The sequence below is a fragment of the Chiloscyllium punctatum genome, chromosome 11 (genome assembly GCF_047496795.1).
Source record: "Chiloscyllium punctatum isolate Juve2018m chromosome 11, sChiPun1.3, whole genome shotgun sequence".
Classification (NCBI taxonomy): domain Eukaryota; kingdom Metazoa; phylum Chordata; class Chondrichthyes; order Orectolobiformes; family Hemiscylliidae; genus Chiloscyllium; species Chiloscyllium punctatum.
This window is the reverse complement of record NC_092749.1, coordinates 61,039,419-61,058,590: the sequence shown is the minus strand read 5'-3', so window position 1 is coordinate 61,058,590 and position 19,172 is coordinate 61,039,419. Positions and strand designations below refer to the sequence as shown.

Sequence of the window (19,172 nt, the reverse complement as noted above, 5' to 3'; positions counted from 1 at the left end):
CTTTTACTGTACTACTGATTATTCAAAATTGCAGAACCATTTGGCTTTATTCTCCTGCTTCTTGTCTTTCTTCCACTGTAGAGATAAAGATGCTTGGTCCCAAACCAGTTCTGATGAAGAATTATCAGACTGGAAATTTTAACTCTGCTTTCTTCCCACGGTTGCTGCCAGATTCTGCTGAGTTTCGCCAGAAATTTCCTTTTAGTTTGAGTTCATAATATAATTTGGCAATCTTAGCTGGGATCAAATGTAAAGTTCATTGTCTGGATTGTTTCATAATGTAACTTGAGAGCTCTTACAGGGTTAGTAATCCATGTAGAAGTAAGAATGCTGGAAGTTGCTGAGGTTAAACCTGATTAAGATTTTCAAGGTGAATTTTACTGTACACGTTGAAAACCAAAATGACTTTGTTAGTTGCTACAACTTTTCTAGAGAATGAAGACCTGTTCCCGAGTTATTAACAAACACTGACCAAAGTCCGGTTAACAGCATTAGCAGAAAAGTTAGAATTAAATTATGCTTAAAATTGAGGGCTAAGATAACAAATATGGAGTCTCCTTTTAGTTGCTGTCATAACTCGCTGACCTTCGATTCCTGTCCAGTAATGTATTGAACCACTCTTCAATGATTCCTAAACTAACCTAATTGACCAATTGACAACCTGTCAATGAGCCATCTTCACTTGCTAGGTAGAATTGAATGTTGACACCTAGCAACTCCTGGAATTGCCTGTTCCTTAAATGCTATGGATTGCTGGCTTGTTCAATATAAAAGAAATGAATGCAATGAGAAGATTTATGTTTAAATCTTAAGTAATTAAAACTTTACATTTTAGTGATATATCATTTGTGTTTGTTCTACAGGTTAAATACTGCCAGTGATAACATGCTTAACTTTACACTTGAATTTACAAACTGGAAGAGGCTTCCTTCATTTGTGGAGCAGATTCTTTTCTGTCGTAGAGCAAACTCCACTTGGATTCATCAGAAATATTTTGGTATGCAAGCTTTCAAAGTGCGAATTAAAGTGAAGTACCTGTTGAGTTGATGTGACTCTTACTCTTACTGAGATCACTAAATTTAGAGCAATCTTTTTGAAATAGCTTCTGTTTGAAACCTGTTTATTTAACTTCTGTTACTGCTCTCTCTCTGCCTATGCTGATTGATTTTTTTTGTCTGATTTTCCCCTGTTTTATTCCTCCTTCATAGTTTTAAACATATGTTTTGCTTCATATTTACCCTGAGATTTCTGTCTTTGTGGCACATAATCCTTTCAAACTTTTTATCTATGTAAATCACTGTTGTATTCCAGTAATTTTAGTTGCACAATTATAATCATTCTGATATTCTTAAATGTTACCTGTTTCTTGGTTCACTTTCTTGTGCTCTTCAGCTATAATTTAATGTGAATTATAACTGAAATAATTCGTGTTGGCATTATATATTAGAAAATAAAACAGAAGTTTTAAACATCTTCCTCTTTTGAGAAATAACAATCTTGGGAAGAGGGAGGGAAGAGCAGGAGAACAGGAGGGGGCAAATGGATGGAAGCATTTGAATGATTAGTGACAGGGAATAGAATATTTCTGAGGCATTTGGACATTACTGCGCCAGTGCTGATTTTTCTGCTCAGTGAGCATTGGATGGGAGAAACAAGCCTTTGATCCACTGACACTTTGCTGGGCAAGTGGGCAGTGACAAAAATTTTGTATGTGGATGGATAGGGGCAGATATCAAAAAGATTGTTCAGGAAGGACGGTGTGTGAGCCAGGCTAAATTGCTAAGTATGGGACGCTTAGTGCTGTACTTCTGCTTGATATGGAAAGAGCATTAAATGAGGTGAATGGGAGCAATAGATGAATGGATGGTGACCAAAGCAGGGATGAGGGAGGAGTGTGAGAGGATAAGATGCATTGCTTAATGTTGTGCAGTTGGAAAGTGAAGGTTACTGAAGTAATTACTGGACAATTGTAAAGACCAGAGTACTGAAATAATGCTCTGGGGAAAAAGATGTAGAACAGTCTCATTAGTACACTGCTGTAGTCCGGTTTGGTGAGGAAGGAACCCTGGTCCTGTTTGACTGTGAGAGAATGATTGTTATTTGCAACATGTTCATGTGTGTGATGCTGTTGGTGTCCTCTTTGAAAGGGTGAGTTAACCTTTTATTTCTTAGACCATATGAGACTCATGAATGGCAGATTTACACATGGGAAATGGCATATAACTCAAGTTTTATTGCAAGAGTAAAGGTTTTTTTAATATATATATATATAATTTTTTTAAATTGGTTACAAGCTTCCAAACACAGATAATGCATTTACTTACCACCATCTCCACCCATTTGTTCACATCTCAAATGACTATTATATATTTTGTAATTACCAGTGGGATGACATTAAATTTTCTCATGAGATGCGTCTTGATCACGGAAACTTACTTATTCTTTCCAAGCCATACCCAATTATATAGTTACATTCTCATTGGCCCAAGTTAAACTGACTTAAAGGTGATGGACATTGACTGAAGTCACCTCCCACTATCTCCTGACTGGCTCTGGATGTTGCCATTTATCATTGGGTCCATCCTCTTCATTAAGTTTGGTATTGTGACTTCACTAAGGCAAATATTGTTTGTTTCTTTGTTAAAAGGAAAAAGGGAGGCCTGTGTAATCTGCACTCAATGTCTTATATCTCAGTCCTAGTTTAATTAGTGAAGTTCCCAACGAAACAGAGATTTCTATCTCACTAACAGTTTGTTTTTCCACAGTTTGATTCTCTGTGCAGCTTATATTCCTATAGAGTTAAAAATCACACAACACCAGGTTATAGTCCAACAGGTTTATTTAGAAGCACTAGCTTTCGGAAGGCTGCTCCTTCATCAGGTAGCTATGGAGCAGATTCATAAGACACAATTTATAGCAAAAGATTACAGTGTCATGCATGGAACTGATACAATATATAGAAAAATCCTAGATTGCTATTAAGTCTTTCATCTTTTAGAATGGGTTGCAGGTTTCAATTCATTAATATGTAAATCCCAGAACTACTTTCAAGTTACATTCTCGAGATAACTTAAGGTTTGATTAAAAAAAGATGACCTCTTAGCTCAGACAATGCCTTAAAGGTATGAGGTTTGATTCTGTCTGGATCCTAATCTTGAGTCAGACTGGTTCCATTTCCAAAAAAGGAATTAATAAGTAGTTCTGGAATTTGCATATTAATGAACTGAAACCTGCATCCCATTCTAAAAGAGGAAAGACTTAACAGCAATCTAGGTTGCCCATCTGATTTCCCTGAAGGGCTCCGGCCCGAAACATCGATTCTCCTCATCCTCGGATGCTGCCTGACCTGCTGTGCTTTTCCAGCAACACGCTTTCGACTCTGATCTCCAGTATCTGCAGATCTCACTTTCTCCATCTGATTTCCCTTGTTAGTATACTTCTACTGCCCTCATCATAGAGTCATAGAGATCAAAGTCTACCCGTGAAGCTATGGAGAGGAGAAATGTTCATGGAAAAGTTATAGAGTCATAGAGATGTGCAGCATGGAAACAGACCTTTCGGTCCAACCCGTCCATGCCGACCAGATATCCCAACCCAATCTAGTCCCACCTGACAGCACCCAGCCCATATCCCTCCAAATCTTTCCTATTCATATACCCATCCAAATGCCTTTAAATGTTGCAATTGTACTAGCTTCCACCACATCCTCTGGCAGCTCATTCCATACATGTATGTGAAACGGTTGCCCCTTAGGTCTCTTTTATATCTTTCCCCTCTCACCCTAAGCCTATGCTCTCTAGTTCTGGACTCCCCAATCCCAGGGAAAAGACTTTGTCTATTTATCCTATCCAAGCCCCTCATGATTTTATAAACCTCTATAAGGTTTATTATTCGAGGGATTCACTGAATTTCAGCTGTTTATACCTGACATATATCTCCTTTTTCATGAACTGAGCCTCAATTTCCCTGGTCATTCAGCATTCCCTATACCTATCAGCCTTGCATTTCACATTAACAGGAGCATAATGCCTCAGAACTCTCATATCCTCCTTCTCTAAAGGACATTAGGGAACCACATAGGTTTTTCCAATAATCGACAATGGTTTGATGGTCATCATTAGACTTATAATTCCAGATTTTTATTGAATACAAACTATTGAATTCTGCATCATTTGTAACTGAAATGAAATGACAGCAAACAAAAACAGGCCACTGAACCTAAAGGATTGTTGTTTCTATTTAGACTCCACTTGAGCTTCCTCTCACGCTTCTACTCACCCAATCAACATGTTCTTCAATTCCTTACTTCACACAACAGAAAATCTATGTACCTTGAAACTGAAGCTTCTCCATGATTGTCTGTATACTATTAGTTAGTTATTACTTCACCCACTGTCTGGGTGAAGAATTTTGTCCTGAATATCGTATTGGCTGCAGTATTAACTAATTTTGCTAATGTTTTCACTAATTGGACAATTTTAACTAGGTCTAAGTTACAGAATAAGGGGAAGCTCATTTTAAATTGAAATGCAGAGACGCTTTGTCTCTCAGAGGGTAGTGAATATCTTGAATTTTCTATCTCAGAAAATTGTGGGACGAGATCACTGAAGTATTCAAAGAGGAGGTAGATTTTTAAAATATCAGCATGTTAACAGCTCTGAGAAGCTGACATGATAGAGGAGTTGAAGTCTAGGCAGATCATCATGTCTTATTGAATGGCAGAGGAAGCTTGAGGGGCCAAATGATCAACTACTACTCCCATTTCATATAGTCTTGTCGAATTCTGTGTATGATCTATCTACTTGGGAAAATGGTGGTGTAGTTGCAGTGTCATTAGGCTAGACTAATACTTCAGAAGCAGAATCTCCTATTAAGATGACATGGGGTTAAATCCCATTATGGGAGCTGGTGGGCTTTAAATTTAAATGCAATTAATAAAATATGGAATTAAAGCTAGTATCAGTAATTGTGATTTTTTTTGTAGAAACCTATCTGATTCACTGATGTCCTTTAGGGAATGAAATCTGGCAACCTTACCTGGTCTGGTCTGCACACTGACCTAGCAATTCAGGCGCAACAAAGACACACACGAGAATTCTTAGAGGCATGGCATTCTAACCAGAACTCCATCAAACACATCGATTTAGATTCTATCTACCTTCCCTTTTTAAAAAAAACCTGGAAATCCCATCACCCACCTTAAGAAACCAAGACCAATAATAGGTGGGACATACCACTAGTACTTCACCAGAGACTCTCACTGATAATGTTACCTAGTATGGTGATGAAACTTCTGAAAACGAGCCTTCAAGTTCAGTGAGCTAACTTAATACTTACTCAGTTCAAAGCACTTATGGAAGGGCAATAAATGCCATACAGGCCAACAATGCCTACATCCCATGAAAGTGTAAAGAAATAAAATCAGTCGCTATCTCAATTTTATCATCTGACTGTCAGGTTTTCACTGCAAGTATATTTTGTTTTGTTGTAGTGGATGCTCTGTTCAGAAACAGTACCTGTTATTATGACACAGGGATAGCAAGCCAGACCAAATCAGACCCTGGATTCATAACACAATGAAATTTAGACATTCAATAATCCTCAAAATTACTTAATAGTTCCTAACTAGGCTTTACAAATAACCATTCTTTGGCACAGTTTAAAACTTAAACCAAAATTAACTATTTATTGTTAATAAAGTGACTTTAGCAAAACACAGATGAACTGTAAAGCAATCTAATTAATATCTATGATCTAACCCTAATCATCTTTGATCACCAAACTCCCCCACTCACACCAACAGGCAGTTAGGGGATAAATTAACAAAAAGTAAAAGAAACATAAGTTGACAGTTCAATAACTGTTTCAATGATGAATACCAATCCTTCATGAAATATGATGAGATATGTTACAGGTGCACAGGATTGCATCTTGCTTGAATTCGAAAGTTATTTGATCAATGCAAACAGTTTCCACATACTTGCCTGATTTCTTAGAGACTGGGGTTAGTTTCTCAGGACTTCCAACAAGTTGATAACTGGAGAATCACTTGAGAGAGTAAAACCAAAGAAGTTCGGTTCAGCAGCTTCAAATGCAACACACTGCTTACTACTTTCAAAAATCTGGTCAACGCCGGTACATTCTTTGGTTTTTCTTTCCATTTTTTAACATTACTTGTGTTGGTTGTCCAGCATCTATCCTCTCTTGATCGACCAGTTCAACATCCAACAATCTTCCAGTCCCTGAGCGAAATAACATCTTGGTGCTGGTTTGTCTATTGTACTCCCAGTGTAGTACTTAACCTGCATCATCTTTGCAGGCCAGTGCCCTGCAGCAAACACCAGGTTTTTTGTGGTCTCCTTCTTTTAAGAACAAGCTGCTATTCAAAGTTCAATTCTCAACTGCAATTCTCAGTTCCAAATCAAAAATGAGAATAATAAAAGAAAAATACTGATGGTCCCAACACTGCTTTCTGTGGCTTTGAGTTGTAGCCTTCATAATCCTTTTAAGACTGTATTTGCCAGCAGTTTTTAGGTACTTATTTTATCTGCATCTGTCTGTGAAGGCATTACCTCCTACTTAGATTCCTCCTATATGAATTGATATTTTTTGGATTCAGGGCAGCTGCTTATAACTGACCAGTGCTTATTCTTCCTCAAAATCCAAAAAAAAAACTGGTAGCACCGCAATCTTTAACTTTTAAACATTTCCTGGAATATTGTTTGAGGAGAGTTCAGATTAGGGTTAGATCATCGACTTTTATTTTTGTTCCTGTTCCACTTTTGCTCTCTAGAGATGCTGAGGCCTTTTACAGAAGTCCAGTTTTTCTTCACTTGAAATTAAGTTTGGATCTTTGGTCTGTAAAGCATTGAAACATAACTCAACATAATTCAATAAGTGTAACCATAATTCAATGTGTAACCAGCGAGCAGGTAGCAGCTAAAAGTATAGGAGCAATAGAAAGTATATTTTAAAAACATCTACAAAACATCCAGGATCTAGAGATAACTATGAATTTGGCAAGCTGAGTGACTCACATTTATTATTGTCACAAAAGTGAAATAACCACTTTCTCAGCATTTTACTTTTCAGCATTTTTAATGCATTAAAATGAACTTGGTAATAACCATAGCCATTGCAGAATTATTAGGAAGAGGGATTAGTGAAAAAAGTGAAATGTCATGAACTAAATTAGTTTTGAATGTTATCATGCATGAATATCTGAAAGCTGCTGTAATAATGCAAGCATTAAGAAAAAATGTACATGCCTTAAGTTTCAACTAAATTCTTCTGGAGCTGAGACATAGTAGAAAGCTTGACCCAAAGACTATAATTTTGATCTGTATTTGATATATTTGTCATGATGTTTTAATTTTCTATTCCAATTTAGATGATATTCCTTCGTTGACGCACCTCTGTCGTTTAAAAATTCGATCAACTCTGAAAAGTGAATTCCTGCGTTCTGATAAATTTATTCGTCAATTACCACTCCCTGTCTGTCTGCATGATTTTCTTCTTTATAAAGAAATATTGAAATTATATGGCATTCCAGAAATTTCAGAGAGTCAAGAAGAAATCCACAGTGAAAATAATTACATATAATATTCAGAAGACTGATTATAGCAAACATCTGATGTGTATAAGGTAAACTGAAAAATATGTAAGGCGTGGCTGTTGTGTCTTGATGCTTACATTGTCAGTCATCATAAAATGTGCATGTCTAGATGTATCTGTACACCTGTGCCACCATAAGATTTTAATTTAGCAGGTCAGTTTTGTTTCGAATTAAACTTTTTGCTAACTATCTCATTTTAGCATCTGCCACTGTAAAATGTTGTGGAATGTGAACTGTAAACAATACTTCACAATCATTATGCGTTGTACTTTTGACTTCAAATATCAAATGAAGGGAGAGTTTCTCACTCAATCTGTCCCTCCTGGTTAGCTCTCCCCTTTTGATGTCTTCCATTCTAGTTTATTTACACAGTTCCCAGCATTCTACAGTAGCTCACCCAAGAGGCAGCTGTTCATTTGCGAGTCTTGACAGTGAATCTTGACAGACTGTTCGACTAGGGATTATTACAGTCAAGTGCAATTCTGTTCTCAACTAATATCCACATATGTGCAATTTCAACGGCGGTAATGGATTCTGATAGATGAGAACCTTATTTAATTTTTCTCTTTTGTGCATAGGCCAGATGTAATATCGTTGTTATTGTTCTGATTGAAACTAGGCAGAGCAGCAGAAGCTAGGATTGAAACCGGGTCTTTACTGTTGGGGTAGTTCAGCTACTCCATGTCAATTTTCAGAGAAACATAGAATACTATAGTATTCCACAAAGTTGCTTGCCCTCCCCTGACTGTGTGCTGGATTTTTGAAAGACCTGTTAGTTTCCCTCTCCCTCCCATTGCTACAAATGTAGTAAAAAGACAACTAAAGGCTCTGAACCAAAACCAGAAATTGTTGAAAAAACTCAGCCAAACTGGCAGCATCTATGGAGAGAAACTAGAGTTAAAGTTTTTGGTCCAGTAACCTCCTTCAGAACCTTTCTTCTGTTCTGAGGAAGGGTCACTGGATCCAAAACTTTAACTTTGCTTTCTCTCCACAGATGCTGCTAGACCTGCTGAGTTTTCCAGCAATTTCTGCTTTTGTTTCTGATTTTCAGTGTCTGTAGTTTTTTCGTTCTTTTATGTTTACTAAAGGGTTGGAGTCTGCATGCACATAGTATATTTTACAAATCGGATTAATTGGAAAGGGAAATCAGGTTTGACTGACTTATTGGAGGTATTTGAGGATGTGAGAATGTGGTGCTGGAAAAGCACAGCAGGTCAGGCAGCATCCGAGGAGCAGGAGAATCAACGTTTCGGGGATAAGTCCTTCATCAGGAATGAGACTTGTGGCCCGGGGTCTGAGAGATAAATGGGAGGGGGTTGGGGTTGGTGGAATGTAGCTGAGAATACGATAGGTGGATGAAGGTGGGGGAGAAGGTCATAGGTTGGAGAAGAGGCTGTAGCGGATAGTTGGGAAAAGTGATGGGCAGGTCAAGAGAGTGGTGCCGAGTTGGAGTCTTGGGACTGGGATAATGTGGGGTGAGGGGAAATGAGGAAACTGGTGAAATCCACATTTATCCCATGTGGTTGCAGGGTCCCAAGGCACAGTGTGAGGCGTTCTTCTTCCAGGCGTCAGGTGGTAAGGGTTTGGTGATGGAGGAGACCCAGGACCTGTATGTCCTTGATGGAGTATGAGGGAGAGTTGAAATGTTCAGTCATGGGGCAGTGTGATTGGTTGGTGTGGATTTCCCAGAGATTTTCTCAGAAATGATCCACAAGTTGGCATCCTGTCTCCCTGATGCAGAAGAAACCACATCGAGTGCAATGGATACAGTATATGGCATTGGTGGCAATACAGGTAAATTTGGTGCACTAACCTCTACACCGTTGAAGGCAGGCACCTACTCGTAGACAAGGGGGGTGCAATGGTAGTTTGGCATAACAACCTCTACAGCACTGAAGCCAGGTGCCAACTCGCAGGCACGTCCTCCTACTGCCACCTTGACCATGGCCTCTCCTCCCATCACCAAACCATTGTCTCCAAGATCTTCCACAACCTCATCACCTCTGGGGATCTCACATCTACAGCCTCCAACCTCATCATCCATCAACCCCGCACCGCCCGATTCTACTTTCTTCTGAAGATTCTCAAACCTGACTTCTCCAGTCGACCCATTGTCTCAGCCTGTTCCTGTCCGACTGAATTTATCTCTGCGTACCTTGGCATCATCCTGTTCCCCTTAGTCCAGGAACTCTCCACCTACGTTTGTGACACCACTCATGCCCTTCACCTCCTCCAAGACATTTGTTTCCCAGGACCCCTAAGCCTTATCTTCACCATGGACATCCAGTCCTTGTACACTTCTATCTGCTATGACGAAGGCCTCCAAGCCCTCCGTTTCTTCCTCTCACGCCATCCCAACCAGTACCCTTCCACTGACAACCTCATCCGCCTGGCTGAACTGGTCTGAACTGTAAAAATGCCTTCCCTTATTCCCAATTCCTCCACCTTTGCCACATCTGTTCCCAAGATGACCCATTCCACCTTAGAAAATCCCAGATGGCCTTACTCTTCCAAGATCGCAATTTCCCCTCCCATTTGGTCGACAATGCCCTCCAGTCCATCTCCTCCACTTTCTGCGCCTCCATCCTCAAACCCTATCCCTCAGAACGCAACAAGAACAGAACCCCCTGGTCCTCACTTCTATCACACCAACGTCCATATACATGGCATCATCCTTCACTTCTGCCACCTTCAAACAGACCCCGCCACCAGAAAATGAAAAGGTCTAGTCTTGAAGGCCTAAGGTCAAAAGCATTGTACAATCTAGCTTTCCTTTTCATTTTTGTGACCTTTATTGTTTTATGAGATTGCTTTATGCATGACAGCCAAGCAAATATTTGAAGTTAGTCTAAGTACAGAAGCTATTTAACTGCTTAAAGGAACATTCAGACTGGTGTGTTTTCCTTGTCAAGACATTAAGTACATTTGTGAAACAAGTTAGTACAAGATAACTTATTTATCTCTGGATTTAATTATGTTTTACCTTTGATTGGCTGATATAAATTGATCCGATCAACAGCAAAGAGAAAGCCCCTTTGCTCTATCAAATCGACACTGGTCAAAAACTATTCTATTCCAACTTTCCAACACTTGGCCCATAGCCTTACATGCCTTGGCATCACAACTGTACAACTAAGGATTTCTGCCTCTACTACCCTTATCAGCAGTGAGTTCTAGATTTCCAGCACCCTCTGAGTTGGAGGGAAAAAACCTCTTGCTCCTTAAATCGATCTCCTTTGGCCTTAGGGTCTTTGAGCTTTTCACCGTGTGCAAAAGTTCCTTCCTATCTGCCCTATCTACACCCCTCATAATGTTCTTCATCTCAATCAATCTCCTCTGCTCCAAGGAAAACAATCTCGATCTACCCAATCTCGCTTTGTATCTAACTCTCTCCGGCCTGTGCAACATCCTGAAAAACATCCTCGTCACCCTCTTCAGTACAATCACATTCCTCCTATAACGTGGATTCCCGAAATGCACGCAGTACACTAGCTATGGCCTAACTAGTTTTTTTTTTGTAAATATATTTATTAGCAAATTTTTTTAACTTTACGAACATAAAATTAGTGAAAAATACAATCAATAACAAACATTAGTATAATAATAAGAAAAAAAACACAAATTACAATACAACTACTGTCTACCATCTACTAACCTACCCTATGATACAAAACCCTAACACTGTGCAAAGCAACACCAGTAAATAAGTAAATAACTAATAGCTCAAAAAATAAAGCACAGATTACAAAGGTTATGCTCTGTGCAAAGCTCCCAAACAAAGGAACGGGATCATTGAATATACATCCGTATTAAATCAGGAGACCCCCTTCAGGGCCCTGGGCTTGACAAACCTAAACATCCTGGTTAAATAAATGCCCTAGTTAAGATAGCTAATAAATCTATGGCAGTAGGGCTGCTATGTCTTATAAAAATGGTCTGTTGTGTGGTGCACCATGTTTGTAAAAAAAAAAGTCCAAGGGAATGTGCTCCATAATTAATTCCTGACATCCCAGCAAGCCCGGCGGCTTCTCAGACACCCAATTCATCAGAATATTCTTCCGTGCACAGTATGCAAGAATATTAAATCGTTTCTTCTCATGCCCATCTAAAGATGGTAAGTCGGTAGACCTAAGAGGAGAGATATCGGGTCTACTTTGACTTCAATCCTCAATATCCTCCCTATCTCTCCCGCCACGGCGCTCCAATAAACAGAGTTTGTGGCATGTCCACAAGCAATGGCTAAGAGTACCTACACTTATTTTACATTTGGTGCACATTGAAGATGCCCCTTTTTTAAACGTCACCAAACGGTCTGGTGCCAGATGAACCCTGTGGAGAACTTTTAACTGCATAGCGCATGTCCTATTACAGATTGAGAATTTTCTAGCATTTTCCCATATGTTCTCCCATGTTTCAGAAGAGATCTCCACTCTTAGCTCTTGCTCCCACCTCACATAACCGGTTAATATCCTGCCAGGGCCTGCCACCCAGCAGGCGATAGAGGGCACTAACTGAAAGGGTGCTTGTGGAACGTAGCAACAACCTCTCTGTATCGGGCTTATAGGGCTTAGTGAGAAGTGTCATCGTCTTCTGGATGAAATCCCTAACCCGAAAGAAAAATGAAGAAGATCTCTGCTGGGTAATCCGTATTTGCGGCTCAGTTGCTCAAAAGACATGATAACCTCCCCTTCAAACAAGTCTCCCAAACTAGAAACTCCTCTTGCTGCCCATAGTTTGAACTCTGAGTCCATCATCCCTGGTCGGAACCTTGGCATGCCAACTATAGGCATAAGTGGTGAAGTCTTGGATAAGCAACCCTCACTCTGCGCATCGCCCTCCATGCTTTGACTGTACTAATGAAAATGGGAGTGGTCCATAACTGTCCTCATTTTATCCATGAACAACAGGTTAATAAGAGGGCACCTTGCCTGGGAGGCCTCGATATTGAGTTCGGATCGTTCAATCACAGACAAAAGACAACAGGGAATTCAACTGATACCTCCTGATGTCTGGGAAATCAATTCCTCCCCCTCCTTGAGGCAACTGCTATTTAGTAAGTTTGATGAGGGGCCACCCACGATGCCAGACAGAGGAACCAAACCATCCCATAAGTTTCCGCAGCGTTGACCTGGGAAACATTATAGGGAGCATATGTATGGGTTAAAGCAAGCGAGGAAGAACGTTCATCTTAATGAGAGATATTCTGCCCAGCCATGAAATTGGAAGAGACTCCCATCTCTGAAGATCCCGCCTAATATTGTCAAGCAAGTGAGCAAAGTTAGTCCAAATTAACAGATCAAACTTGGGGGTAATAAAAATTCCTAGGTATCGGAACCCTGCCCTTGACCACTTAAAAGGGAACTTCGGGCCACCTTCAACTTCTGGTACATCCTTAAGATTCCCCAAAGGCATAGCCTCCGATTTTGCGAAGTTAATCTTATATCCTGAAATAGTCCCAAATGAATTGACACATTTTATCAAATGGGGTACAGAGGTCATCAGGTTCGATTTAAAAACAGAAGGACATCATCTGCATACAGTGTAATCTTGTGTGCCCTCGATCCCACTTCCAGAGCGGTTATGTGGACGTTCTGACAAATGGCCTCTGCCAGCGGCTCTATCACCAACAGTGAGAGGGGGCAGTCTTGCGGACTTACCCCTACCAATCCTAAAATTCCCAGACTTCACCCCATTGGTGATGACCGCGGCCAGAGGGTGGTGATATAAAACCTCCAAGATGCGGCCATTCCACCCGGTCAAATGCTTTCTCTGCATTTAAGGAAATCGCCAACCCCAGAATCTATCATTGCTGACAAACTTGGACCACATTCAGCAACCTTCTAATATTATTAGAGGACCTATGGCCCCTTATAAAGACTGTCTGGTCCTCTTTAACAATATTAGGTAATACCTTTTCCCATCTCAGTGCCAGGATCTTAGACATAATCTTGAAATCTGAATTTAATAGGGAGGTGGTCCTGTATGAGGCACAATCTTCGGTAACCTTCCCCTTCTTAAGAATTAAGGAAATATTAGCTGCTTTCAAAGATGGTGGTGGGCATTCATGCATATAGGAGTGGCAGTACATCTCCAACATTGGCCCTGAGAGAATCCCTATAAACTCCTTTTAAAACTCGATAGGAGACCATCAGGGCCAGGCGCTTTCCCACTCTGAAGTTGCCTAGCTGCCTCCTACATTTCCTGATCTGTCAAGGGGACATTAAAGAGAGAGGCCTGTTCCATGGTTACCCCTGGGAGATCCAGGTTCTAAGAAAAGGCCTGCATTTTATCCCTCCTGTCCTCGCAACCTTCAGACCGATACAATTCAGAGTAAAAAAACTCTGAAAAGCCTCATTAATCTTTTTAGCATCATATGTAAGGACCCCGGCACTGTTCTGATTGCAGTAATGGATTGGGGAGCATGCTTTTTCCTATTCAGGTATGCTAAATACTTCCTTGGCATATCCCCATACTCGAACAGCCTTTGTCTAGCAAAAGCAAGTTCTTTCTTTGCATTTTGTGTCAGTATTGAATTTAAGGCAGCCTGGATGGCTATGATCCGCTGTAGCTTAGTCACCAAACGCTGCGCAAAATGTGCTGTCTTGGTGGCTGTCAACTGCGTCTCAAGTAGATGTTGCTGTTCCTCCTGTCGTTTCGAGCTAGCCGAATAGGAAATAGCTAATCCTCTAGCAAAGGCCTCAGCAGTTTTCCATAGCATAGACAGACTACTAGCCGTGCCTGAATTGATAGTCAAGAATTCCTGAAACTCCTTCAAAACGTATTCCACAAATTTGGATTCCTTAAGGAGAAAAGGGTCCAAACGCCAGTGCCGCAAACCTAGCCCCTCACTCTTGGCCTTAACTTCCAAATGTACTGCCGCGTGATCAGAGATAGCTATACTCCCAATTTTGCAACCCATAATCAAATCCAGAAGGGCCGCGGGAGCCAGAAAGAGATCAATCCTCATGTGACATTTATGTGGGTTTGAAAAAAAGGTGAAGTCCCTGCAGGTATAGTGAAGACATCTCTAAACATCCACCTGCCCCAACTCCTCACATAAGTCAACGACCTGCTTGGCCTGCGAAGAAATAGTTGGGGGCCCACAAGGCATCCTGTCCACTGTCAGATCCAAAAGACGATTAATTCCCCCCCCCCCCATAATAATGTGCTGTGTTCTAAAGGCACTCGGCTTAGAGAAAGCAGTAATCAAACATTTGAGGGGATGTGCCGGCGGACATTAGACATTTAAAATGCCATGTGGGGAGGTATGTTTCAGAGCTTTAAGTATTACAAACTGTCCCTGCTCATCTTTCACCTGCTCTAACAATGTGAATGGAAGATTTTTCTGGATAAGTACCGCCACTCCCCTACTTTTACTAGTAAAGAATGAAAAGAATACCTGGTAATCCCCCTGTTGTAACTTCAGGTGTTCCCCATCATCAAGATGGGCTTCCTGCAACAAAGCAATATCAACCCTTTCTGTCTTAAGGCTAGAAAGCACTTTTTTCCTTTTAACAGGCGAATGACTTCCCTTGATATTCCAGGTGCACCATTTAATAAGACACTTAGCCATATCCCCTTTTAGAGACCCTTGAACCCCTGGGAGGGGGATCCCTGCTTACAAAGGGCCAAGCACAAGGAAATAAAGGCTCATAGTGTCGAAGAATTACTGAATGCTAAAAACTACTCTAACATAACTACAAGCACCTATTACTACCAAAAACCTACAAAGAAAACCAACCAAAAAAGTTTGAATGGAAGACTCTTCCCCCTGCCCATTGGGGGCACTCACCCTACCCATCCCCTACTTCATAGCTCCTTCAAACCCAGACTGTGCCCCAGTCTTAGGCCAGAAAAAAAACAAGGAGATGATCCTTAAATCAACAGAAAAAAGACAAACTCAGGATGTGCCATCCCATCCCTAGGTTCATGTCACCCCTACTTGTGACTAAAAGAGGAAACAGAACAAACACAAAAAAGGGGAGACAACAAAGAACATCCCCAAAATCTCCCATTATAAAATCCAGTTATAAAAAAAGGAACAACTTATTCCAAGTTTTTTTCCCCCTTTCCAAAAAAGAAATTATTAGGGAGAAAGAAAGGAATTAAAAAAAGGAAGGGAAAACATGGGGAATGAAGGAAAAGAGAACAAATGCTAACCGTATTCTTCAGGCTAGTCCGTCTATTTTAAAATGTCTATAAAGTTTTTAGCTTTATCCGCTGAGTCAATTGTATAAACTGAGTCCTCGTGGTTGAAATGGAGTACTGCGGGGGTATATCATGGAGTATTGGATGCCCAGGTTCCTCAGCCTCTTTTTAACTTCATTGAAGGACTTCCTCTTTCAAATTAAAGCTGTCGAAAAATCATGGAAAAACATGATTCTTGACCCATTGTGCAGCAATGCCTGTGCAGCTTCTATGATTTTTGTTTGTCCTTATATGAATGGAAGTGCACTAGGACCGAGCGTGGGTGCAGCACCGGCCATGACCTGTGCACTGTAACCCGATAAGCCCTTTCAATCTGCAGCCTGCTGAATTCGATGGGAAGGCCCAAAAACTGCAGCAGCCAGCTTTCAAAGAAGTTGACTGGCTGCTCACCTTCCTCGCCTTCAGGGAGCCCGACAATTCGGAGATTCATCCTTTGACCTCGATTTTCGAGGTCGTCGATATGGTTTCGCAAGGCCCGCACCTCTCGCTCCAGTACCTGGAACTAACTGGATGAGGACTATGTTGCAGCTTCCAAAACCTTAGTTCAACCCTCTATCTCCTCTAGCCTCTCCCCGAGGCCCTGGATCTCCAGCTCATGCTTCTGCAGCATGGATGCGATAGGTTGGACCTGGGGATGGATGAATTTCCCCACAGATCTCCTCAATCGCAGCCCCAACTTTCAAGGTAAGTCTCTCCATCGCCGCAGCCAATTCCTGTGAGTCTGTCAGGTCCCTGCGGGATTCAGGAGAGGCTGCTGCTGCTGCTGTCTCTGGTGTGCCCGGTGCTGCAGGGGAGTGTCCTCCCTGCTGCTGCTTGCTTGCTCCTTTTCCCTTTGGCATCCTTCCCACTCCCAAATATTAACAAATATGTGTTCTGTAAGGTTTAACCTAATAATTCCACCACATAAGTGGGCCAAGGAGGGAAAAGAAAACACCAGTATGCCTTGGCTGTTAGGCAGAGCTGTCCACAGCAGTTCTGCTGAATTGCCGCCATCTTGCTGAGTCCTAACCAGTGTTTTATACAGTTCCACTGTACCGTCTTTGTCCTTAAGCTCTCTGCCTCAGCTATTAAAGACACAAACTCCATTTAGCATCTTAACCACTTTTTCTGCCTGCTCTGCTACCTTAAGGGACTGTATACCAAGATCCCTATGATCCTTGGTGCTTACCAGGATCCTACCGTTCATTTATACCCTTGCCTTGTCTGTCCTGTCCAAGTGCATCACCTCCATTATTGTTACTGAATGTCTTCTGCTATTGAATTCCATTTGCCACCAGTCAGCCCATCTGACTGTATATATTCTCCTGCAATCTAAGGCTATCACTATTTACCTCCCTATTTACCACTCCACCAATGTTTGTATCATCTGCAAACTTACTGATCAACACTCCTACATGCAAGTCTACGTTGTTTATATTTTTTTTATAATGTATTTATATAAATATCAAACAGCAAGTACCCCAACATTGCTCCCTGTGAAGGGGCATAATTCAGTTATTTTTTTGATACAACGATGCATAAGTTGTATTAATCTGAAAGAAAATATCTCAAAGCTGCCAGAAGTTTGTACATAAGAATTAAATGAAACCACCATCACAATGTGTAACTGATGAATAAGATGAATTGGACCTATAATCTACCAACTGAAATTATGTCATGTAAATGGTTGGTATTTTTCAATATAAAATGTGGATAAAATTTCCAGTTGTGTTCCCACTGAAATTTTTATTGCAAAGCTTGGGAAGCTGCAAACAAGTATATTTGGAGAAGTAGATCATTAATCATTGCTTGTATCTTGTAGTCACAGTGTTTCGATAATGTGAAAATATGAAACAAATGGGTAATCGTCTATGGAGGGCAGCAAAGACTCACTAAAGCAATGTGAGCACAGTGGTAGCATTATAGTCTCTCCAAAAACATGCATTATCACTGTCAGGTTATAAATTTTATGGGCAGAATGGGGGATGACTAGTGAGAAGACAGAGACACTCACCTGCTGAGCTGTCAAAAGGATATTTTATTTTGCAGCTTTTACATCCATATTGTCGTTTCTTCACTTCTAATGTAGTTGAATGCAGTCTATTTTTATATCTCGGAGACGTGTTTTTTTTGTATATGAACCTTTATGGATTCTTTTGTGCTATTGACATTCATGTTATCAGTCACTACCTTTTGAGATAATGCGCCATGCTTGTCGCAGCTGAATTTTATTTTATCTTCATTTAAATTGATAAAAGTGTTATCATCTAAAAGAAAGGAGAAATATTATTTGTAATTTTTAAAATGTAGTGTGGATCCTTTCTCTTTGGGCTTTTCTTTGAAGTACTGCTTTGATGTGAAACAAAATCAGAAATTGCTGGTGAAACTCAGCCGGTCTGGCAGCATTTACAGAGAGAAAACAGAGTTAACATTTCGAGACTGATGATTCTTCATGAGAATTGCTTTGATTTTTTTTCATTTACCTCTATAGAAAGAAGAAAAAGAAGTGATGAATAGTCTGCAGCAAAAGTTCATTTTCACCATTGCCATTTGAAGATGTGAAAAACAGGATGACTTGGATGACCAGAATAGAATTATTAGATATAAAATATAACTGTACAAAGGAAATAGAGTCGGTGACTGACCTTCCAAGCAGAGAGAGTCCAGACACAGATTGTGATGAGACGAAGAAATGAAACCAGTTACCTACTGGAGATTCCTTTCCCTGACTTCACTTTGCTCCTGATCATTTATTCAGTACCACTGTGCAATGTATTCAACTTATTATATTTTACGACTGCTTTATTTAATTAAAAATGTAAGGAAACATTTTAATAAATGGATGATGTATTTGAATTTTTATCCCCCTAGTAAATGTAACATTTTCTGGCAATAGAATATGACTGACAGTGGGGAATCAACTCAGAGAAAGTGAGGATTGCAGATGCTGGAGATCAGAATCGAGAGTATGGTGCTGGAAAGGTACAGCAATTCAGGCAGCATCCAAGGAGCAGGAGAATCGACGTTTCGGGCATAAGCTCTTAATCAGGAATGAACCATGGCCATTGCTGAACACTAACAAAATGGTCCTTTATAGTTTCTCAAGAAACTAATGAACCACTTAAACTAGTTAATAAAATGGGGAATGTACAACATATTTGTATGTAAAAAACTTGACAGTTGCAAGATACGTGACTTAATCATGATGCTTGGCATTTAGACACTATTATTTTGCTATATCCTAAAATGCAGTGGATCTCAGGAGTGAAGAATATCTGCTCCTTCTGTTTGGACAGCATTTGCAGTCAGGTAGAACTTTGTTTCTGAGTTTTCCTTTTGGCTTCAGTACTATTTCAAGTCCAGTGGCCTG

The 19,172-nt window shown here is 40.4% G+C and overlaps 1 protein-coding gene across 7 annotated transcripts in view; it reads left to right on the top strand.

The window, feature by feature from the left end:
- The window catches only part of asb3 (ankyrin repeat and SOCS box containing 3), an 85,858-nt gene extending 67,194 nt beyond the window's left edge, over nt 1-18,664 (top strand). For 4 of the 7 annotated variants that reach the window (XM_072580897.1, XM_072580899.1, XM_072580895.1 and 1 more), the window contains 2 exons: nt 864-997; nt 7,391-7,871. In XM_072580897.1, the coding sequence (XP_072436998.1) occupies nt 864-997; nt 7,391-7,602 (346 nt within the window). In that variant the 3' untranslated portion in view covers nt 7,603-7,871. Of the gene's footprint in view, nt 1-863; nt 998-4,243; nt 4,283-7,390; nt 7,872-18,293 lie in introns of those variants that run through there. The other 3 variants (XM_072580896.1, XM_072580900.1, XM_072580901.1) reach the window with 3 other exon arrangements.
- Nucleotides 18,665-19,172: the final 508 nt, after the last annotated feature.